The following is a 24,255-nucleotide window of genomic DNA, read 5'->3' as shown; positions in this document are numbered from 1 at the left end:
GATGGGATGACATAAATAATATCAAAACACTTTTTTTAGTAAATTAGTTGAACTGTTGTGATAGAAACGTCAAATATAAACTCGCCATAAAACCTAGTTTTATAAAGCTTACTCAGCTTGAAATCAACTCGATTTCACAACAATATCACAACGCTTCAGTTAATCAAAAAACGAGATGCTCGATTAATGCCATGTTAAATCTCGATAAGCGTTTCAAAACCTGACCTAATTGTTATAAAAAAAAAATCTCTAGGTCGAATATTAGTTCTAGTGACAGTGTTAAGTAACACTAAGTAGCACTACATAGCACTGAGTTATTGTATACCTTTTTTGAACTAAAACTAGAACTAACACAAGACCTAGAACTAGAAACATTCGAGTTTAGACTTTAGACGCACGGCTAAACCCGATACTTTCCAGCTCTAGGTCTAGTGTTAGTTCTAGTTTTACACTATCACTAGAACTAACACAAGACCTAGAACTAGCATCATTCGGGTTTAGCCGTCTTGAGAGACGTGCAGCAAAATCCGAATGTTTCTAGTTCTCGGTCTAGTATTAGTTGTAGTATTGTACTAGAACTATCACTAGAACTAACACAAGACCTAAAACTAGAATCATTCGGCTTTAGCCGTCTTAAGAGACGTGCGGCTAAACCCGAATGATTCTAGTTTTAGATCTTGTATTACTTCTAGTGATAGTGCAATGCTAGACCTAAAACTAGAATCATTCGGTTTTAAGCGCCTTGAGAGACGTGCGGTTAAATCCGAATGCTTCTAGTTCTCGATCTAGTGTTAGTTTTAGTTTTGCACTAGAACTAACTTAAAACCCAAAACTAGAATCATTCGGGTTTAGCCGTATTGAGAGACGTGCGGCTAACTCCGAATGTTTCTAGTTCTCGGTCTAGTGTTAATTCTAGTATTGCACTAGAACTATCACTAGAACTAACACAAAACCTAAAACTAGAATCATTCGGCTTTAGCCGTCTTGAGAGATGTGCGGCTAAACCCGAATGATTCTAGTTTTAGGTCTTGTGTTAGTTCTAGTGATAGTGCAATCCTAGAACTAACACCAGACCTAAATAAACTATCCAAATTCTCAATAATACAAACCAGATCAGAAAACTGAAGAGAATCAGATTCTGCTTTGTTTGTTCTGTTTGCAGTTTTTGTTCATAAAACGACCCAGGTTTTTAGTATTTCGCCTTGCTCCATGAAAATTCACCACCCTTAGTCATTGTTCATTATAATCCTAGATTTAGATCCTTTCCTATTCTTATGTACATTCTGGTAAAATTTCCTCGTGTCCGACTGTGTTCTTAGTTTCTCTAATTCCTGCCTCTCTCCTTTTTGGGCTGTGAGTGCTGTTTTCTTCCTTCCTCCGTGTTCTGTACTCCTCCTCCGTTTTTTTCTTTTTATTTCTTAGGTTTGAAGGCCCATATCTTAGCCATTTATAAGTTTAGACCAAAAATTTGGACTCTAATATTTGTGATAAAACTTATGACACGACTTACAGAAACACCTGCATTTGTCTTTTTATTAATACTTATTAATTGATTTTGTGAAAACTATGGATGGTTTAAATGATAGAGATAAACAAGTTGAAAGTGTGGCTGCGAATATTAAAATGAGGTCCCTCTCATTTGGAATAGTACTCCATCTTGAAATGAGTAGAAATGAAAATTAGTTTAGAAATTTGACATTCTCTTTCTGATGAGGATGGTAATGAGGGTAATTTTAAACATAGTTGTGGTATATTTTCTCAAGTAATTTACCATTAAAAAAATATCTTTTGATCGATTCTGATGGAACGACATAAATATCAAAACACATCTTTTAGTAAATTAGTTGAACTGTTGTGATAGAAACGTCAAATATAAACTCGCCATAAAACCTAGTTTTATAAAGCTCACTCAGCTTGACGTCAACTCGATCGAACGATATCACAACGCGTCAGTCAATCAAAAAACGAGATGCTCGATTAATGCCATGTTAAATCTCGATAACCATTTCAAAACCTGACCTAAATGTTATAAAAAATTTTTTAAAACATTTTTTTCTAATATTGATATCAAAGAGTTATTATTTATACTTAATAATCTTGATTATAAAATAGAACTTATTAAAGAAATAACAGTGTCATTAAATAAATTGCCTTATTAATTTATAATAAACTTAATGATTGGATCAAAAAAAAATCTTACTTAAATCATTTCTTAATAAACCAATAATTTAAGTATATATTGTCACGTAATTATCTAGTAATTTGACCGTTTACAAATTGATCATTCTCAATTACCCTATAATTTAGATTTTATGCAAATAAATTCGTTACGATAGCCAACAAACGTCATTGATCTAAAAAGAAACTTTGCTTTGCGTTTTGGCGCTCGTTTTTCGACCATAAATTACTTTAAAATTACACTTTGAAACGAGTTTCGCATAATGTGGGTCACTAGGTGTGGGTTAATCAAAATTATTATCGATATTGACGCAGCTTTAGGTTCCACTTTTACTCAGAACCCGAGTACGACATCGTTTTCAGATTGCGCAACTTTTTACTCGGTCTTGATTTACAACCAACAGATACCGACGACGACGGCGGCGATGGAATGAGGTGCTAAGTTTAAACTTTTACTCGCCGCATACTTCTTAATGCCATTTTGCTGGCCCATTTTTGGTAGACGATCGTAAATTTTACTTTCATATTTTAGAAACAATTTTAGTTTCGATGCCAAAGTTAATTTTTCTTGAAAAATTTTTTTCTCTTTGGGTTGAAAAGAGATATGTTGTTACATAACTGTATAAAAAAACTAACACGACGTTTACTTTCACGTGTTGTATTAGATTCTGAACAATGGGGGCGATTTTTTTTTGTTTGAAATGCTACTGTAAGACATATGTAAGTTCTAAAGCCTTACAAGGTTTCAGTTTTGCTCTTAGCCCATTCATTATTCTAATTGATGCTGTACTGAGATAAATCAACGCGTAATTTATGCGTTTTGTTTTGCATTCCGGTCGCGTAATGTCTTTTACAAACATATCCTTTGCTGTGTCATGTAATTAACCTTTCTTCGGATAAATTTATCAATTGTGAATGAATTGGGAATGATTTCTTTTGGCCGCGCCTTTTTTTAAATGTTATACAACATCCGTTTACAAATTAAACTCACTTTCTCCCATAAACCCACCCGAACCAACTTAACCATCAGCCTGTACAGAAATTGGTACAGACGCAACTTACCTAATCCAATCTACTATAACACAATGGTGTATTGTTCTATAATTTGGGTATAACAAAGGACCGTTTCGCGTGCTACTCTTCTAATTGAAAGCAATTAGATAACATGATTCTTGGTTAATTTTCTTTTTTTAAATAAATTTATTTATTTGTTCGTTTTCAGGCGGTGTTTCACACCGATCCTTTTCTTAGCCTATCTATTTGGATTGGCAAATGGAATTCAATACTCTCAGTTAGATCTTCAAGGACTCAACGATGGTGAATGTGCTTTATTATTGGAGGGACCTGGAAGATCCAGTCAATTTGATTACACATATAACTTATTGAGAGGGAACCCGCTGTAAGTTAAACACAATTAATTCACTACTAACGAGTTTTAACATTGATCTTGAAAACGGTTGGAATAAAAAATTGAAACAATAGCCACTGGAATTCTCATCAAGCGGAAAAATTTACGATTAAAACCAGACGGTTGCGTTTCATTTCCGCTAAACGATCACGTACGATCGTTGCCCGTCACAAAAAAAAAATTAAAAAAATAAAACCATCGAGGTTTTCCCCTAAAAATAACGCCGCATGAATAAAAGATTTTCTTATACCCATAAGCTTTCTCGATTGCATCATTTTACAGCGACACTTTCTTCTCTTTAATCCCAACACAAAATTATTTGATTTGTTTGAAAACGCACGGCTAAACACGAAACTTTCTAGTTCTAAGTCTAGTGTTAGTTCAATGAAAAATATACAACTAACCAATTAATACTAGAACTAACACTAACATTATTAATTAACTAACACTAGACCTAGAACTAAAAAGATTCTGATTTAGCCGTTTTAAGAAACGTACGGTTAAACCCGAATGTTTTTCGCTCTAGCTTGAATATTAGTTCTAGTGACAGTGCTAAGCAATACTAACTAGCACTACATAACGCTAAATTATTGTATATTTTTATTGAACTAAAACTAGAACTAACACTGGACCTAGAACTAGAAACATTCGGGTTTAGCCGCCTTGAGAGACGTGTGGCTAAACCCGAATGTTTCTCGTTCTAGGTCGAATATTAGTTGAAGTGACAATGCTAAGTAACACTAAGTAGCAGTACATAACACTAAGTTATTGTCTATTTTTATAGAACTAAAATTAGTGTCAGTTCTAATTTTACACTATCGCTAGAACTAACACAAGACCTAGAACTAGAATCATTCGGGTTTAGCCGTCTTGAGAGACGTGCGGCTAAATCCGAATATTTCCAGTTCTTGGTCTAGTTTTACTTCTAATATTGCACTAGTACTATCACTAGAACTATGTAACACAAGACCTAAAACTAGAATCATTCGGGTTTAGCCGTCTTGAGGGACGTGCGGCTAAATCCGAATGTTTCTAGTTCTCGGTCTAGTGTTAGTTCTAGTATTGCACTAACACTATCACTAGAACTGACACTAGACCTAGAACTAGAAACATTCGGGTTTAGCCGTCTTAGGAGACATGTGGCTAAACCCGAATGTTTCTCGTTCTAGGTCGAATATTAGTTCTAGTGACAATGCTAAGTAACACTAAGTAGCACTACATAACACTAAGTTATTGTATATTTTTATAGAACTAAACCTAGTGTTAGTTCTAGTTTTACACTATCACTAAAACTAACACAAAACCTAGAACTAGAATGATTCGGGTTTAGCCGTCTTGAGAGACGTGCGGCTAAATCCGAATGTTTCTAGTTCTCGGTCTAGTGTTAGTTCTAATATTGCACTAGCACTATTACTAGAACTGGCACTAGACCTAGAATGAGAAACATTCGGGTTTAGCCGTCTTAAGAGACATGTGGCTAAACCCGAATGTTTCTCGTTCTAGATCGAATATTAGTTCTAGTGACAATGCTAAGTAATACTAAGTAGCACTACATAACACTAAGTTATTATTGTTGTATTCGTTATTTCTTTCCATTTTAAAGCATTAAATAAAATAACAGTGTCTTCTGTTTGTACTTTTATTAAAAATGGATTATTTGTTTTTATAAAAACAATGTGAAAAACAATTTGTTTTTAATAAAAGTACAAACAGAAGACACTGTTATTTTATTTAACTAAGTTATTGTATATTTTTATAGAACTAAAACTAGTGTTAGTTTTAGTTTTACACTATCACACAAGACCTAGAACTAGAATCATTCGGGTTTAGCCGTCTTGAAAGACGTGCGGCTAAATCCGAATGTTTCTAGTTCTAGGTGTAGTGTTAGTTCTAGTATTGCACTAGCACTATCACTAGAACTGACACTAGACCTAGAACTAGAAACATTCGGGTTTAGCCGTCTTAAGAGACATGTGGCTAAACCCGAATGTTTCTCGTTCTAGGTCGAATATTAGATCTAGTGACAATGCGAAGTAACACTAAGTAGCACTACATATCACTAAGTTATTGTATATTTTTATAGAACTAAAACTAGTGTTAGTTCTAGTTTTACACTATCACACAAGACCTAGAACTAGAATCATTCGGGTTTAGCCGTCTTGAGAGACGTGCGGCTAAATCCGAATGTTTCTAGTTCTAGGTCTAGTGTTAGTTCTAGTGATAGTACTAGTGCAATACTAGAAGTTACACTAGACCGAGAACTAGAAACATTCAGGTTTAGCCGTCTTAAGAGACGTGTGGCTAAACCCGAATATTTCACGTTCTAGGTCGAATATTAGTTCTAGTGATAGTGCTAAGTAACACTAAGTAGCACTAATATACAGGGTGTATCTGAATGACTGCAACAAACTTCAAGGGGTGATTCTTTAGTGAATTTTAAGGGTACTTTGATATATGAACCATGGGCGACTTCGGCTCCCCTAAGGAGCTACACCCCTCCAAAAATGGCGGAAAATTTTGGTTTAATTTTTTTTTCTCAAAAACCATAAACGCTAGGAAAATGAAATTTGGGGAATATGTTTAATTCATAATAGAGCACATTTTCACCCTATATCACCTATTGCACCCTAAACTACTAAACGTAACCACCCCCGTTCAATTTATGCCTAGATTTTTTTTATGAAGATGATAAATACATCGGAAAAATTTCAGTTAGATAGATAAAACTATTCTAAAACTTTTTTGTCTCTCTGATGTTCTTCGCAAATTTAATAATTTCTGAGAAAAAAATATTTAAGCAAACACTAACTGTGAAGCTGTAGGGTTGTTAATCGAAAGTTGGAATGAATTTTTAATGAAAAAATCTTAGTAGGCTTTGCAATCTTTGTCAGAAATATTTTTGACGTTTAAATATCAGTGGTTTTCTTACTTTATTATTGTTTTATTTAAAATTTTGAAACGTCGAGTGAACGAGCGTAAATGCGATAGAACTTTATTCAAAAATTTATTTGAAAAACAATAATAATAGTAAGAAAAACTGACGTTTAAACATCAAAAATATTTCTGACAAAGATTGCAAAGCCTACTAAGATTTTTTCATTCAAAATTCATCCAACTTTTGATCGACAACCCCGTTGTTTAACCGACAGTGTTTGCTGTATTATCTTTTTTCTCAAAAATTAGTCGTTTTTGGAAAAATTTTAGAGAGACAAAAATGTTTTAGGATACTTTCATCTACCTAGGTAACATTTTTTTAATGTATTTATCATCTGCATAAAAAAATATTAGCAGAAATGTAAAGGGGGTGGTTACGTTTAGTAGTTTAAAAGGGTAGGTTGAAAGTACAAGTAGGGTCAAAGCGTGCCCTATTATGAGTTAAATATATTCCCCAAATTTCATTTTCTTAGCGTTAATGGTTTTTGAGAAAAAAAAATTAAACCAAAATTTTCCGCCATTTTTGAAAGGGTGTAGCTCCTTAGGGGAGCCGAAGTCGCCCATGGTTCATATATCAAAGTACCCTTAAAATTGACTAAAGAATCACCCCTTGAAGTTTGTTGAAGTCATTCAGATACACCCTGTATATGACTTAAAAATATTTGATCCGTTATATCCTTAGTCGGTTCTGAGGAGGTCCGTTATATTGAAGTTTTACTGTACACCAATTTATTTTCCTTCTTGGTTTCGGAATGAAGGAGAAACTCAATTAACCCAACTAACCTTAGTTGGTTTGGTTGTTGGTCAATCTTTTTATGGATAAATTGGCACGGTATTTATTTAATCCTTTTTCTTTTTCTAGAACGTACAACGGTCCTCAAACGTGTATTACATATGACGCCGTTAATGCAGCCTATTTAGATGCAAGGAAACGAATACGTAAGTTTAAAATGTATCTCCTTAAATTATTAAATTAATCATAAAAACAACAATGGATTTAATCAGACACAATAAACAATTAAAAAGTTATTGCTGCGATTAATATTTTAACTCATACAATAAGAAATATGATTGAATAAAGCACAAAAAAAAATAAATGAATAATCATGGAATTTTACCAAAAAATATTCCTTATAAATCTATTATTACTTATAATATTCATCATTAAAACATTTACTTTACCAGAAAGTAAGTAACAAAAAAAACCTTATTCAATAACTCCCTGATAATTATATTAATAATAATTTAAGCATGTTTGTTACCAAAATCTTCTGGAACAACCGGAAAACAATGTACATCAAAACTTCCAAAATACTACTTTAATCAAAAACACTACAAATGCCAAAAGTTCGTTTACACAGGATGTGGAGGTAACGACAATCGTTTCGACTCCAAAGAAGAATGCGAAACTCTCTGCAATTTAACCGAAGAAGAAAAAGGTAAATTAGAAGGATTAAATAAAAGCGAAAACAACTCGGTGGAATCACGTATTTTAAAAACGCAAGTTTCTCGAAGACTTAACACCGAAAAAGCTAACGATTCTTCCCCCACAAACGATAAATCATCAACCAAATCAAGATCGATTAAATCAAGATCAATTCAATCAAAATCGATTCAATTAAGATCGATTGATCCAACAACGATTCCCCCAACAACGATTTCGCCAACAACTCAACAAACAATTAAATCAAGGGGGATTGAACCAACGACGATTCAACCAACAGCAAGATCGGTTGAATCTGATTCTAATGAAATAACAACGGAAAAACAAAAAACTAGGAGAAGATCTAGAAAACTTTCTGGTAGAAGAGGAAGGAGGAGGAGAGTGAGAGGAAAATCTGGAAGGAGACCTTCGAGGAGGAATCGAGGGAAAAGTGCGAGGAATCAAGGGAAACGAAGGAGAAATTCGAGGGAAATGAATGGGAAAGCTGGGAGGAGAGCGAAAATTAATCGGAGAAAAGCGAGAAGTAGAAATAAAGCAGTTAGATTATCTGATGAAGAGGCTGAAGATATTAAAGATTCCGATGAAGTTAAGGAACGCCAAGAGAGTGATGAAACGAAGAAATCCGACGAAAAGGGAAATGATGAAAATGTTAAAGTTAATAATGAAACGGTTTCTGATGTTAAATAAATGGTTTTAAGGTTTTTAAATCCTTTTTTCGAAATAAAATAAATAAAAATTTTAATAAAAAAGTTATATTTATATATCATTTTTTGTGCTTATATAAATGAAGAAAAATCCAGCTTTGTACGTGTAATTAATTGTTACTCGTGGACTTTTTCATCCTTGCTAAAATTCTTGATGCATATTCGTGATGTCCAACTAGTTATGGAAAAAATACGTTCTCCTTTTTGGTCACTTCATAGTGTTGCAACTTCAAACGTCAAAATTTTACACAAATTAGTTTTTTGGAGTTGAGTTTATACTTGCTGATTTAGGTTAGCACTTTGAGTTCTTTTGAGGGTCTCATGATTTCATCAAATTCGGCGAGAAGGCATATTTATGGCTCTTATTATTAAAACCATAATAATAATAATTTACAATAAATCTCGAGGCGTTTTCCTTTTAAGTCGCTGATACAAATTTTTGAAACCCAAATTAAAGTTAGTAGCACTGGAACACTTATTGATGTTTTTGTAAATTTTTTTAGTTATTGTATACTTTTTTTGAACTAAAACTAGAACTAGCACAAGACCTAGAACTAGCATCATTCGGGTTTAACCGTTTTGAGAGACGTGCGGCTAAACCCCAATGTTTCTAGTTCTCGGTCTAATGTCAGTTCTAGTATTGCACTAGCACTATCACTAAAACTAACACTAGACCTAGAACTAGACACAAATTAAAGTTAGTAGCACTGGAACACTTATTGATGTTTTCGTAACATTTTTTAGTTAAATCTCTTATAACATTTTCAATAATCATTATGTTTAGTTCAGCGTAAAGTTGTTCACTGCGAATAAACTATGGCGCATCTACTGCTCTCTATAGAATTTTGTTTTGAAGAGATTGTATTTTTCGGATATTTGTTGTGGAAGCATTACTCCATACCGGGCAAGCATAGGTGACCAAAGATCTTATTAAAGCTTTATATAGTATTATAGTGTATTTAGTTTTCAGATTTATTAGAGGAAATAGTTGTTTCAATCGAGCATATCCCAAAGTTAATCTGTTGTTTAGGTGAATACGAGAATTTAATCGTTGATTAAGATGTATGCCTAAGTATTTGACAGCTTTTTCTTTAGGATTCCAATAAAGTTCTGTGTTATTGATTATAATCTTGTAGCTATTCTATAGCATCCTCCAAATCACTACTTTGGGTCATAATCAACATATCGTCAGCAAACAGAGCTTTTTCATTGCATCTTTGGCACGGTATATCATGCATAAATATATTATAATAATAAGCATTTTATTGTTTTTAATATTTACAATTTTTATCCCCTTAATACATTCTAATATATATATTATTAGTATATTATTTTCACCCTCTACCCTCTTCCTCCATTTCCTTACCCTCGGCTCCTCGGCCCAATCATCTCCTCATCCTTCCCTTTGTCTCCTTACCCCCACAACCATTCTCATCCATCGTTTCCCCTCTCCCCCCTCTCCTAAGATCTGCCCTCGGTCCAACTCCTCCTCCCTCAACTCACTGCACCCATTCAACATATGTTCCAACGTTTCCCATTCGTCCCTGCATAGCCTACACCACCTCTCCTCATCGGCCATCCAGTATCTGTTAGCTCTCTCCTCGTTTCCACAACGGAACCTAGCCACCAACTTCTTCCCTTCCTCATCTCCTTCCAATAACAAGTATCTAGGCAGCCCCTCCGTTATTATGTCCCTGTACCTTTCGTTATACCTCCCCTCTTTTATTTGTGTCCTTCTTTCCTGTCTCTGCACATCTCGGTCCCTAACTCTCAACTCCCTCCACATCTCCCTACCCACCCTTCGTCTACTATTTATCTCAGTTACCGAGTAGCCCGCTCGTCTATAATAGTTGTCTCTGTCTCCTTTCCCATATCTGATCTTTCCCTCTCTAATTTCCCTCCAACACTCCCCCAAGATCCCGCAGTTTGGCCTCCCTTCTATTCTTTCTTCAAATTTCACTGCTCTCCTGCCCGCCTCCACTCTGACCTTATCCACCTTTACCTCTTCCCTCACTATATACCCCGGTGTTTCCCTCGCCACCCCAAGCACCCATCTCCAGTATCTAGCTTGCACGTCCTCCAGCATTGCCTGCTCTCTCCATCCCCATACCTCTGCTCCATACATCATCACACTGATAACCAGGCCTTCAAACATAATCTTCCTCGCTGCCACATTCCTTCCAAAAACTCTCTTCCCCCAACCTCATACTTGTCCCATCACCTTATTCGCCTTTTTTGCCATAGCTGAGCCCAAGTCTGTTTGCACTGTATACGGCGGACCTGGAGGATAGATTGGGGAAGGGGCAAATGGGAGGGTTGGTGGTGGGAGGTAGAAAGGTGCATATGTTATCATACGCGGATGACATCGTGGTCATGGCGAGAGAAGCGGCGGAGATGAAAGATATGATAAAGACATTGGAAAGATATTTTAGGGGGAAGGGGCTGGAAGTGAATGTGGGGAAGACAATGATGATGAAGTTTTGTAAGGGGGGGAGAAAAAGAACAGAAAACTGGAGATGGGAGGGAAAAGAGATCGAGGAGGTTAGGGAGTATACTTACTTGGGGTATGTGTTCAGGGAGGACAACAGGGAGGGGTCGCATGTGATAGCATAAATATATTAAATAAGGTCTATCTGAATACGTACCATTTATTATCACACAAAAAGTTCGTTCTTGAAGATATGACATAAGTATGGCGGTAATATAGTCATCTAGACCTAGATGCAATAGTTTGAATTTTAATCCCTCCGTCCAAACTGTATCAAAGGTTTTAGCTACATCTAAAAATGCGATAGTGGTGTATTGCTTATTTTCGTCACATTACCATAATCCAACAATATAATGAATCCCATCTACTAACTTCAGTAACTACCGAGATCGGCAGAATCTCAGTAGAAGAACTAAAGGACAGCAAGGCTCAGATACCTAATATAGTAATAAAACACCTTCCGGAGAAACTACTGAGGCACATCACAGTAATTTTTAATCGCTGTCTGGAAGTTGGTTACTTTCCGGTAGTATGGAAAAAAGCCCAAATCCTAATGTTCAGAAAGCCAGGCAAAATCTTATCTAAGCTATTCGAACGAGTCATCCATCATCGACTACAAGAAGAGTTAAGCCTCCTCAAAATAATCCCAACCATCCAGTACGGATTTAGAGAGGAACACTCCACGGTTCACCAACTGGCAAGAGTAGCGGAATATATCGAGGCTAAAAAGTTGTTTCGCTGGATATAGCAAGGGCCTTTGATACTGTCTGGATTGAAGGATTAAAATACAAGCTCAATCAAACGGGGTTAAGCAACTATTTACTTGCAATTCTATTCTCCTTCCTGGAGGAGAGAATTTTCTTCGTCACCATCAATGGATACTCCTCCAGCACTCGAAGAATACTTGCAGGCACCCCACAAGGTAGTAATTTATCCCGTGCTCTGTTCAACATCTTTATGCATGATATCCCGACCAACGTAAACTTCGAAATGGCCATGTTTGCGGATGACATGTTAATAATGGGAGAAAACGACATCCTTGTTGATGCCATTGAGATACTTCAAAAGTCGGTGGACAAAATCCAGAAATGGTTTTCAAAATGGGCCATTCTGCTCAATGCCAGCAAATTCCAGATTTTTTCGCTATGGCTTTATCGAAATGCTCCTTACATTATTATAAACGATCAAGAAATACATCAGAAAGCAAAAGATGAAGCCATTAAATACCTCGGAGTTCTCCTCTCTTGGAAACTCCACATAACCTCAAAGGTCAAGCAAGGATATGCCAGGCTTCGCCAATTGTATCCTCTGATCAACAGAAAATCACCACTGCGAACTGAGTGCCCTCTACTTCTTTACAAAGTTCCATGAAGACTTAAATGTCCCAACTATCAGCGAATTTATTAAAAAACTAACTAAAAACTTTTTAACAATATCAGTAAGTGCTCTAGTGCGGTTCAGCATCAAGTTGGTCGCCAACAAATCCACACGCGTTTAAAAAGGAAGCTTCCCCAAGACCTAATAGCATCCGCTTCGGACTAGCATTTCACACGTTCGGAAGTTACATATTCTGTAATTCATGGTATTTATATGTAATTATTTCTTTTTTTTTGTATCAACGCAACCACGAAAAACATTGTCATAGTTAAATCGGTTTTAAAATAAATGAAAAAAAAAAAAAGAAAAACCTTTCTCAATAAATTCTGTAACAAGCACTAATTTGTGAATTGTTGAATGATCCGACCGAAAACCAAACTGTATGTTTGGGATAACATTTCTTTCCAGCAGCTGATCTTAAGTTTTCGCAATACAACTTTTTCAAACAATTTTGAGAGTCGAAAAGAGACTTATACGACGGTAATTAGATATTAGTTAAGTGGCTAGTAATATTCGAGGGGAGGTGTTTTAGAATTAAATTTGTAAAAGGTCATGCCCTGGGGCCTTCCTATTAGGTAGATTGTTAATTAAATATGTGATTTCGTCATTTGTTACTTCTTTATCTACTCTTTCTATTCGTGGAAGATGAGTTTTATTATATCTTTGAATAGTAACAGAAGATGACATGCTTTTCTCGACGTATGTGAGTACATGATAATTAGGGCTCGGATTTTATGCAAAATGCATCTTCTTTATTTTCTGGAATATTTTTTTCAAAATTGATTTCTGGGCGAATTACATAAAAATAAGGCAGATGGTACAATAAAAAAATTGCATATTTTGCATATTTTTACAATTTTTTTGATTGTTGCATAAATTAGCCTTTTACTGCATATTTTCGCATATTTTGTCATTTTACTAGATTTGTTTCTTATTGCTTAATAAAATAAAATATAATGACTGCGTGATTTTTAAATATGCGAACATACCTTTTAGATTAAAGCACAACACAGGATATTTTTTGATTGCGGGTTGGTTTCTTGTTTACAACGATTCACAGAAACATGCGGGGAATCCCTAGCGCTGTTGAGTTTAAGTTTAAGGAAATCCCCAACCATAGTTACTGTGGCTGTGTTCAGTGGATGTGAACATTAATCTACCAATCTATAACAACAATGCCTAAAGTGTCTTGTGTCCCAGTGGATAAAAAGTTATCCCGAACTAAATTTAAATAATGAGGAATTATTTTGTAAAACTTGTGCTAAAGTTGTAAGAATTTTTTAAAAATTAAGTCGTAACGTCTTAGCCAACGATTACGTTAGGTTTTTAAGTTAAAAATTAGAGTTTTAAGAGGAGTTGCCAATAGTTTGTTCCGAAATTGTATTTCTTATAGACTTTCACACTAGGAGTTAAAAAAATGGAAAACTGTTAAATTTAAACTAAATAAAACTATTTATATTAAATTTGATGTCCCATCTTCTTGGAATATGTTTTTACATATGTTTCTAGGCAATCGACAATAAAAAATACGATACATCTGTTAGAGTATCTATGGCTAACTTCTTTAATTATTCTTTTTTAAGATAACGTGTCAGAGGAAGAAAATAAATAGAACAATATGTGAAAAGGGCAAAACATATACAAAAATATGATAGAAATAGATTGATAACAACTATGAAAAATGTATATGTTTGCATATTTCCACATATTTGTGCATATTTTGAATAAAAAGCTTGCATATTTATGCGCATATTTCCTATAATTTGACTGCATAACAATCCGAGCTCTAATGATAATTCAAGATAATCAGCAACGGCTTGAGTTTTTCCTTCAACAGTGGAGAACTGATTCCCTTCATGGATAATTGTAGGAATTTCTTCGTGTCTTCTCAGTATTTTTCTTGTTGTTATTCACATTCCAGGATCTTTATTATCCATATTGCTTAGAAAATTCTGATAATCATTAATATCATCACTGTTGTCTTCACAAGCAAGAACATGGAACTTATTTTGGGTTAAGAGATCTAGATTAAAAGAATATCGTTTATGAATGTCATCTTCTAGACGTCATTCGACTCATGCCTCTTTTATAGCATATTATTCAATTAAAATAATTAATTATCGCCTTAAATTATGCAAAAACTTTAAAACAAATTTATTATTTCTTTTAGATGTCTCTCAACCTCATGGTGATTACAAACCAGAAGATGTAGCAACAGTTGGTGAACTACTTTTAGACGTTTCCGTAAACTTAGCACGAACGTAAGAACTTTAAACAAGTTTTTTTATGAATTTCCTCAATTCTAAAAGTTTTATATCATCTAATCCAATTGTTTTCATTTTATTTGCGTTAGTTATGGGTTATCTTACGAAGAAATCGAAAAAGCTCTTCCATTAATAGACACAAGTAAAACGTTAATCCGGGAAGTGTGCCCACCATATTTATCGAACGTAGAATGTCGCCCGGGAAAGTATCGAAGATATGATGGTCTTTGTACTAATCTTCAACACCCAACATGGGGAGCCACAAATACACCGTTTACGAGGTAAAAATAAATTTTAATTAGATTTTCCCATTTACGGTTGACATAAAAACGCTTTCATCTTTTTCTTAAAGGTTAATAGGTCCATTATTTTCTGATGGGATGTCAGCACCAAGAATAAGTGTAACCGGAAATAATCTTCCATTATCTCGAGTAGTTTCAAGGACAATGCATCCGGATGAAGGTTTCCACGATCACGCTGGAACCGTAATGATCATAGCTTGGGGGCAATTCATGGATCATGATTATACTTTAACCGGGACTCCTTTAGATCCCATCAATAGAAACGATCCCGAAGAATGTTGCGATCGTCCACCTCATTTAAAACATCCGTATTGCGACGAAATTTACATCCCTGAAGATGACTATTTTTACAAACTCTTTAAATTTAAGTGTATGAATTTCGTACGTTCATTCCCGGCTCCACGCCCGGGATGTCGATTGGGTTCCAGAGTTCCTTTTAACACATTAACTGGGGTTTTGGATGGAAACACCGTTTATGGAGTTACAGAAAAATTCGCCAGAAAATTACGATCCGGAGTTGGCGGGGAATTAAGAATGAATCCCGCTTTCTCTGAGTACGGATTAAAAGATATTCTTCCTTTGAAGCTTGATATTCCCGACGAGGGATGTACTCGAGCTAATAGCAGCCAATTTTGTTTTGAAGCCGGCGAAATTCGCGTTAATGAACAACTAGTTCTTACTTGTATGCATACTTTAATGGCTAGAGAACATAATAGAGTTGCAAGAGGATTAGCTGAGGTTAACCCGCATTGGGATGATGAAACTCTTTTCCAAGTAAAAAAAATAAAATAAAATCTTGGTGAAATTAAATTAAATTAATTTTTATTTTAGGAAGCTAGAAGAATTAATATTGCTATAATCCAACATATTACTTACAACGAGTTCTTACCGATACTTTTAGGTAAAGATGTTATGCAGAAATTTGGATTACTTCTTGAAAAAAATGTAAGTACACTAAAACAACAAATTGCAATATTCCCCGATTTCTCTATACGATATATATTAATTTTAATTTTAAAAGGGTTATTATCATGGTTATGACCCTAGTGTTAATCCTAACGTAATAGATGCTTTTGCCGCCGCTGCATATCGTTTTGGACATTCTTTATTACCAACAGCTGTTGAGAGATGGAGTAAAGCTCATAAATTTATTGGTAAGTTTAAATTAAACGATTCTAATAACAAATAATCATTTTGTTACATTTTTAGCTTCAAAAAGATTGTCAGATTTAATTAGGAGACCTTTCGATTTATACCGAGCAGGAGTTTTCGATGAATACTTAATGGGATTAATGAACCAAGTAGCCCAAGCTATGGATGATTCGATTACTCAAGAAGTAACGAACCATCTCTTTAAAAAAGTAGGGGCAAGGCACGGAATGGATCTGGTCAGTTTTAACATGCAAAGAGGTCGCGAGTTTGGTATCCCCGGCTACATGGAATTTAGAAAATTCTGTGGGCTTCCCGCTAGCGATCATTTCGAAGGACTTTTCGGGTCAATGCCTAACGAAACTGTTGCTAGATACGCATCAATTTTCGAGTAATAAATCCTAAAACATCTTAATAACAGTATAATTAAAATCGTTATTAATTTTAGACATCCAAATGATGTTGATTTATGGTCCGGGGGAGTTTCAGAACGCCCTCTTCCCGGTTGTATGTTAGGACCAACTTTCGCGTGTGTCATAGCAACCCAATTTAGTTATTCAAGGAGAGGAGATCGATTTTGGTACGAAAACGCCAACCAACCATCTTCATTTACACCCGAACAGTTAGAAGAAATTCGCAAAGTTCGATTGGCACGAATTATTTGTGACAATACCGATTTAATCGATACAATTCAATTATATCCTTTCGTATTACCCGATCATGAAATGTAAGTTTTATATTTTTGGTATAATTCAAGAATCATCATGTCGCTTAAAAATCGATATTTTTTTTTAATCGACGGGAAATTACTCAGCAAGCCGTTACAAATAAAAAAAATGCGGAAAAGTGTAAAATTTACCGAAAAATCACTTTAAAATTTCGACATGACGTCACTTGTTGTGGTTGAGTTAAACCTGATACTTTCTAGTTTTAGGTCTAGTGTTAGTTTTAGTTTATATACTATCACTAGAACTAACACAAGACCTAGTACTAGAATCACTCGGGTTTAGCCGTCTTAAGAGATGTGTGGCTAAACCCGAATGTTTCTAGCTCTGGGTCTAGTGTTAGTGCCATTTTTGAATTAGCACAATCACTACAACTAACACAAAACCTAGAACTAGAATCATTCGTGTTTAGCCGTCTTGAAAAACGTGCGGCTAAACCTGAGTGATTCTAGTTTTAAGTCGTGTGTTAGTTCTAGTGATAGTGCAATGCTAGAACTAACACTAGACCTAAAACTAGAATCATTCGGGTTTAGCCGTCTTGAGAGACGTGCGGCTAAATCCGAATGTTTCTAGTTCTCGGTCTAGGTTAGTTCTAGTATTACACTAGCACTATCACTGGAACTAACCAATGATGCTATCTCTAGGTCTTCTGTTACTTCTAGTGATAGTGTAAAACTAGAACTAACACAAGACCTAAAACTAGAATCATTCGGGTTTAGCCACACGTCTCTTAAGACGGCTAAACCCGAATGATTCTAGTTTTAGGTCTTGTGTTAGTTCTAGTGATAGTACAATGCTAGAACTAACACTAGACCTAAAACTAGAATCATTCGGGTTTAACCGTCTTGAGAGACTTGCGGCTAAGCCCGAATGTTTCTAGTTCTAGGTCTAGTGTTAGTTCTAGTTTTAAATGTTGTCTAGCTCTAAATTGTGGTATATTTTTATTGAAAGAAAAGTAGAATTAACACTAGACCTAGAACCAGAAACATTCGGGTTTAGTACATCTCTTAACCCATTAACGCCCAAATAACATTTTCTTTAAAAAGAAAGTATGTTGGTACATTTTTTTACTTAACTAAAACAACTGATACCTAAAAATATTGTTTATGTTGTTTGTCTATGTTAGTTTTTGCAAAAAAGGCTGATCTATAAATAGATGGCTGGGCATAATAATGGTACACACGGATTAAATCTCAAAAAAATTTATTGAGAACAATAACATTACATTTTAAAGTTTTTGTTATGAAACATACTAAAATAAGTAACACATAAGTGACATAAGGTAACATTATATTTTTGCAAACAGTAAGCGGTCGACTTTTGCACATTGGAAATTGACATAAACGTTGATTTGCTCTGCTTTCGATGAAATGTAAATTCTTATCGAGTCTTACACTGTCCCTGTGGTCTACTTTTCAAAACACTTGTGCCGGGACCAGTTTTTAAATATGTCTCCTAAAATCTTTGATGGAAATTGACTTCTTCCCATGAATTCTCCTATATAGCAAGAAGGAGTTTACAACAGCCATATCAATTATTCTTGTGACTAGACACCAGTACCATTTCTTATCCCTTATCGTTATAGAATGTTTTTCTAGGAGCCAATCATAATGGTGATTATAATGTCGATATAATCGATATAACTACTGGTTGTATGGTATCAAAATTTGTGGCCACACAAACATATTTGTTATCATTATATTTTACCAGCAATATTTTGTTTTCGCTATCAAATCTATGATCATAGGATCCTTGAGGTAACTTTTTTAAGTCTTTGGTTGGTCGCAATGGACATTTTGCAGTCCTATTTTCTCTGATAGTACCTGTTGCAAGTACATGCATTTCTTTTAATTGACGAAACAAGAAATATAAGCAACAACTTTTTGGACTTTTTACAGCAGATAGCACTTTCAAAACAACTCTAGTGGCAAGATGTTCTGATTGTGATCCGCTTTCCTTGCCAGTATAGAAATAGAAATAGCAATATAGAAATAGCAATATCCATCTTCGCCACAAAAATCGTATCGGCTTACCATTTATGAACTGTTTTAGTAAGTGGTGATCGTAATACCTTACAATCATTGTATCTATGGACAGATTTTTTTGAAAAATACAAAAATTTTCAAAATTTGCATTTATCATATCTAACAGCTTTTTATTATTCTGAAAATATATTAAAGACTTTATCTCAAGATAAGCATTTCTGGTCATATCATTTTTCATAATAGGCTGTCCTAAATCGGTCGTCTGACTAATAATCGTGCACAAATGGTAAAGTGTAGTAGCTGCTAAATATAATAAAGCCAATACAAATTTTAATCTCATCTTTTGGAATCACAAATCCGCGTTTATTTTTCAAACCAGCATATTTTATATACAGGGTGTATCTGAATGACATGCCCAAACTTCAAGGGGTGATTCTTTAGGCAATTTTAAGGGTACTTTGATATATAAACCATGGGCGACTTGGGCTCCCCTAAGGAGCTACACCCCGCCAAAAATTTTGGTTTAATTTTTTTTTCTCAAAAAACCATAAACGCTAGGACAACGAAATTTGGGGAATATGTTTAACTGGTAGTAGGGCACGTTTTCACCCTATTTGTACTTTCAACCTATCCTTCTAAACTACTAAACGTAACCACCCCCTTTACATTTTTGCTAAAATTTTTTTATGCAGAGGGTAAAAATTTATATGAGAAAGTACCCTTAAAATTGCCTAAAGAATCACCCCCTGAAGTTTGGGCACGTCATTCAGATACACCCTGTATACTTTATAAGTTGGGTTCATTTTACTCCAATTTGCATTTACCATCTTATGTTTCTACAATTTCCGGTTTTTCTGCACAGGTGCGAGAAATGCTAATGGTACATTATCTTCTTCATCACTGTAGCTCAAATCCTTGGAGCTGGGAGCAATCGAATTTTTAGGGATTTTAGACTTTTTCTGAGGAAGATTGTAGAATTACTAATGGCTTATTATCATCATGATCACTTTCATCCAAATCGTGAGCTTCAACCTCAACAAACCCGGTAATATCTTGTACAGGGTGGGCAAATTTGGGTGTTATTATAGGCTATCTCAGAAACTATAAGAGATACGAAAAAAGTAGGTGCCATGTCTCGGACTCTTTTTTCTAGACTAATCCAACACCAAACCTCTATCTTCTTTTGTTTTTAAGTTCTTGCCAAAAAGTCAAATTTTGGTGATTTCAAAAAATGCTCAAATTTCGTTTATTTTTGAAATTAGAGAAATGGGGTTGATACGTTCTTGAGACACTTTTTTAAGTAGAATATACTGGCGTTGAAAAATTTTAAACATACTTTATGATTTTTGAGATACAACACAATGTTGTATTTTTTTAAATACAAACTATAGTTTATTATGATGTTCCTGGAGAGAGCACACTGGAAAGAGCATACTTTTAGCTTTTCAATGATGTATCGCAGGTTCAATCCCAAAATCAATTCCAAAATAGTAAGCGGTATGTTTAAAATTTTGATTATAATAGGCGGGTCCAGACAGTAAATACTACCTACTATAGTGTATTATAGTGGCTATATGGTTTTGCACGAATATGACAGAATAAAGTTGGTTTTGTACCATTATTCAGGATTAAAGTTGGTTTTGTACTAATGAATAAAAACTTTGAATACTCACTTTGTTCACCAATAAAATATGGTTAGCAAGTAAAATTTGTTTATTAAAAATACAAGAAATGTATTAATTAACGAATAATTAAATATGAATAACAACTTCAGGAACTAAACAGTCACAGACTGTCATCTTCTTCTACTAAACTTACTGTTTGTAAGATTAGAACAGTTCGGTATCAATGAATACATAAGATTTAGAATTATCAGCTATGTTTAAAATTTTTCCATTGGCACTATATTCTACTCAAAAAAGTGTCTTAAGAATGTATTAACCCTATTTCTCTAATTTCAAAAATAAACGAAATATGAGCATTTTTTTGAAATCGCTAAAATTTGATTTTTTGGCTATAACTTAAAAGTAAAAGAAGATAGAGATTTGGTCTTTACGGGATTGGATTAGTCTCGGAAAAAGAGATCGGGACATGGCACCTACTTTTTTCGTATCTCTTATAGTTTCTGAGATAGCCTATAATAACATCTAAATTTGCCCACCCTGTACATTACGAAACTCAGTATTTTCCTCATCAAAGATTTCCTCGTTTGTCAGCTCATCTACCTCTGGTGGCAAAACTAATATATACGCTTCTATATGCTCAGAATACAAGTAGTCCATTACATCTTGGAGATTTTTAAAAACATCTCTTCTATTTACAGTAAAAAACAGAAAAAAATGTTTACTGTGAGCGTCTAGTAATCTATCGAGATATTTTTTGACAAAATCAAAGAATCTCCGAACAATTTGAAAGAACTGGAACTGACTTACCTTCAATTTATTTTTTATATAAACGAGCAAAATACTTTTTTAAGCACGCACTTCGAAATCAAGCAAACTCGGGGACTCACAAACTACTCCCATACAACGTTGTTTCACAAATCAGTATTGGTGATAAGTACACTTTGCCGGTATCCAAACAGCGGCTAGAGGTGTCAGCTTTTTTTTCTAACTGGTTTTTATGTTGATCTATAAATAGATCGCAAGTCAATAATGGGTTAACCCATTAGTAACCCAAAATGTCCCTTAAAAGGGACACTATGCACAAATGGGTTAAGAGGGCTAAACTTGAATGTTTCTAGTTCTAGGTGTAATGTTAGTTCTAGTGACAGTGGTAGGTAGCGCTAGTTAGCATAAGATATCATTATGTTGCATATTATTATTGCACTAAAACTAGAACTAACAACTAGAACTAGAAACATTCGGGTTTAGCCTTGCTTCACAAAACGTGACGTCACATCGAAATTTTAATGTGATTTTTTGTAATTTGCGACGGTAATTAAATTACAGTACTCAAACGGGTGCTGTAATGAGACTCCTTACAGCATCCCATGCTGTAATGGGATTTTAGTAACATTTTTCTAGTTGTCAATGTGACAAATTTTGTCTGTCGATGTTTAAACACGTTCTTAGCATCGAATTGAAGCAATTTCTCTTATTTTGGGAGGTGTACATAAAACATTTTTTTCAGATAAATACATTTTGTGTTTTGACAATTTCTAATTGTCAATTCAAATTTCTATTTTCAAGTGTTACCAACTGCTACATACCTATTTCCCTACGTTGTCAAAATTTATTTTATTTTTGTTCAAAAATCGCCACTCGTTTTTAACTTAAATTCGTGTATTTAATAAGTAAATTTGTAATATACTAATTCGGTACTTTCTTTTTATTTTTAACGTGTCTTTTGGGTCATTTCACATTGATTAAGCCACATGATGTTTCTTGAATTTTTCCATTTATTTTTATATTTATTTAGAAATTAATTAATTACCTTTTTAGAAATCCAAGAGTACCTTGTAGAAGTGGGGTGATACCATCCATGGACTTAAGTAAATGGGCAGAATATCCTTCGGAGCACAATTTTAATCACTTTAATTATGATCCTTCATTAGGAAAATAACTAAAAAAAGAGAAAATAAAACTTTAAAAACCTTTTTAAACAATGCCATCAAAGACCAATAAGCCTGAACTTATTTCATAGTATTTTTACTTACTTTAAAATCATCCGAAAAGCCTGATAAACGAAAACTACCTCTGCAAATTATAGACAGAGACATTTGTTACAAATTCACGTTACAAAGCACTTAATATTGTATTAAGAATTCCATTCTAATTCCTTTAATTTATTTACAACTAAAAAATATCTTGTAAATATTATCTTTAACACCACATAGAAATGAGAACTCGAATTGTCTTCATACACTATTTCGTTTTATGTGTAAATAATTGTTAGTTTTTTTGTACTTTGAAGGAAAAAAATAAAAATATTTATTAAAAACGAATTATTAAATTATTTAAAAAATTTTAGGTTATGTTTCAAAAATTGCCAACTTCATGTTAAATAATTTAAAGAGATTTTAAAATTAAAAAAGAAGTAATTAATAAATTTGCATTTATCGTCAATATTATTATTAATAAAATCATTTTTAATTAATTAAAAGATAGTATAAAATTTTATAAAAAGAATTTAAAAATTTAAATTCACCGCACCGAAGTTCTCCCAAAAATTTGTGAGGTTATGTTTGTCCAACCTACAATAACATCTCAATTTTCCAAAAAGAACTCATAAATACCATCAATTCTCTTAAGATAAGTAAATCAACTAATTTTTAAAAAAATTTACTCAAATACAAAAATGACGAGTGATTCAGTAAAAGATAACCTAGCTTCTGCAATAAACATCATTCCAAACCGAGAATATCTTCTCCAAGGTTCCGTGGTGGATCAATACGTCGAAGTGCTACTTCATCGTTTACGTGGATTGTGCGACAATGTCGATGATGGTGCTGAAACTTTCTACGATCACGAAATGTGCTTCACGTTGGGTATGAATACTCCTGGAACATCCGCTCTTCCATTAAGAGTTAGAAGAGCCTTAGATTATCAAGATGCTCCCTATCAACTAAGATACATTGGGCAACAAGAATTAGATAAAAACCGACCTACTATAGTGAGATCGAGCATTGATGTAGCTTGTAATTCAGCTATCGTGGAATTTTTGCAAGAACTTGGTTGTCGATTGGATTTTGAGTACACCGCTCGCGGGTATATGTTTCGAAAGGGTCGAATGAAGATTACCGTTTCAAAAATTTGTAAATGTGGGGTTGGAAATAAACCGGAAAATTTAGAATTGATTTCGCAGAGTTATTTGGTCGAGTTATCCGTTTTAGCTCCACAAGGTTATGATGCGATAGCTGAAGATATGAGGTTGTTTGCTGAACAATTAAAACCTCTTGTTCATTTGGAAAAGATTGATTATAAACGATTATGATATGAAAATTATTAAATAAGGTTAAATCGATTTGCATGATTTTTAGGTTAGGTAAGCACTTTATTTGTATTTTAAGTATTTTTTATTTAAATAAAAATAATTATTTTAGGTGATTTTAATTAATTCATAGATATTTTCTACCCCAAAAAGAAAATGCTTTAGAATAAAAGAGTATTTTTAATTAAAAAGGATTATGTAGGCAACCAATTTTGCAGGTGTGTTATTTGAGTTGCATTTTACAAAAGAAAATTTTTGTATACATTTTTTCTTAATTTTTCAAGTTTTGAAACATTTCGAAACAAGTTTTTATTATAAAATCACCAATTCTTAATTTTTTTAAAGATATTTTTTAATATGGTTAA

The 24,255-nt window shown here is 34.0% G+C and overlaps 3 protein-coding genes across 3 annotated transcripts in view; all 3 read left to right on the top strand.

Annotated features, from left to right (window-relative positions):
- Positions 1–22,904, top strand: part of LOC111414515 (Curly Su) — a 30,811-nt gene extending 7,907 nt beyond the window's left edge. The window contains exons 2-11 of the mRNA XM_023045871.2: positions 3,401–3,577; positions 7,383–7,459; positions 14,704–14,794; positions 14,887–15,078; positions 15,150–15,873; positions 15,931–16,044; positions 16,121–16,253; positions 16,309–16,639; positions 16,697–16,975; positions 22,402–22,904. Coding sequence (XP_022901639.1) covers positions 3,401–3,577; positions 7,383–7,459; positions 14,704–14,794; positions 14,887–15,078; positions 15,150–15,873; positions 15,931–16,044; positions 16,121–16,253; positions 16,309–16,639; positions 16,697–16,975; positions 22,402–22,522 — 2,239 coding nt within the window. The 3' untranslated portion in view covers positions 22,523–22,904. The remainder of the gene's footprint in view (positions 1–3,400; positions 3,578–7,382; positions 7,460–14,703; positions 14,795–14,886; positions 15,079–15,149; positions 15,874–15,930; positions 16,045–16,120; positions 16,254–16,308; positions 16,640–16,696; positions 16,976–22,401) is intronic.
- On the top strand, positions 7,584–8,712 carry LOC139429284 (uncharacterized). Its single transcript, XM_071194924.1, has 2 exons — positions 7,584–7,708; positions 7,771–8,712. Exons 1-2 carry the CDS (start codon positions 7,627–7,629, stop codon positions 8,649–8,651), a joined length of 963 nt encoding a protein of 320 aa, XP_071051025.1. The 5' UTR covers positions 7,584–7,626; the 3' UTR covers positions 8,652–8,712.
- A 217-nt stretch (positions 22,905–23,121) lies between the features above and the next one.
- On the top strand, positions 23,122–24,006 carry LOC111414518 (mediator complex subunit 18). Its single transcript, XM_023045875.2, has one exon. It carries the CDS (start codon positions 23,258–23,260, stop codon positions 23,891–23,893), a length of 636 nt encoding a protein of 211 aa, XP_022901643.2. The 5' UTR covers positions 23,122–23,257; the 3' UTR covers positions 23,894–24,006.
- The last annotated feature ends 249 nt before the right edge of the window (positions 24,007–24,255 follow it).

The sequence above is a fragment of the Onthophagus taurus genome, chromosome 3, assembly GCF_036711975.1.
Source record: "Onthophagus taurus isolate NC chromosome 3, IU_Otau_3.0, whole genome shotgun sequence".
In the NCBI taxonomy this organism is placed as follows: domain Eukaryota; kingdom Metazoa; phylum Arthropoda; class Insecta; order Coleoptera; family Scarabaeidae; genus Onthophagus; species Onthophagus taurus.
The sequence above is the reverse complement of the archived record's forward strand: the minus strand, read 5'-3'. Positions and strand labels throughout refer to the sequence as shown.

Excerpts from the sequence above, each read along its gene's own strand:
- LOC139429284 (XM_071194924.1), top strand. The coding sequence starts at position 7,627 with ATGGAATTTTACCAAAAAATATTCCTTATAAATCTATTATTACTTATA. Across the intron at positions 7,709-7,770 it reads AACATTTACTTTACCAGAAA|CATGTTTGTTACCAAAATCT; the intron begins GTAAGTAACAAA and ends TAATAATTTAAG.
- LOC111414518 (XM_023045875.2), top strand. The coding sequence starts at position 23,258 with ATGACGAGTGATTCAGTAAAAGATAACCTAGCTTCTGCAATAAACATC.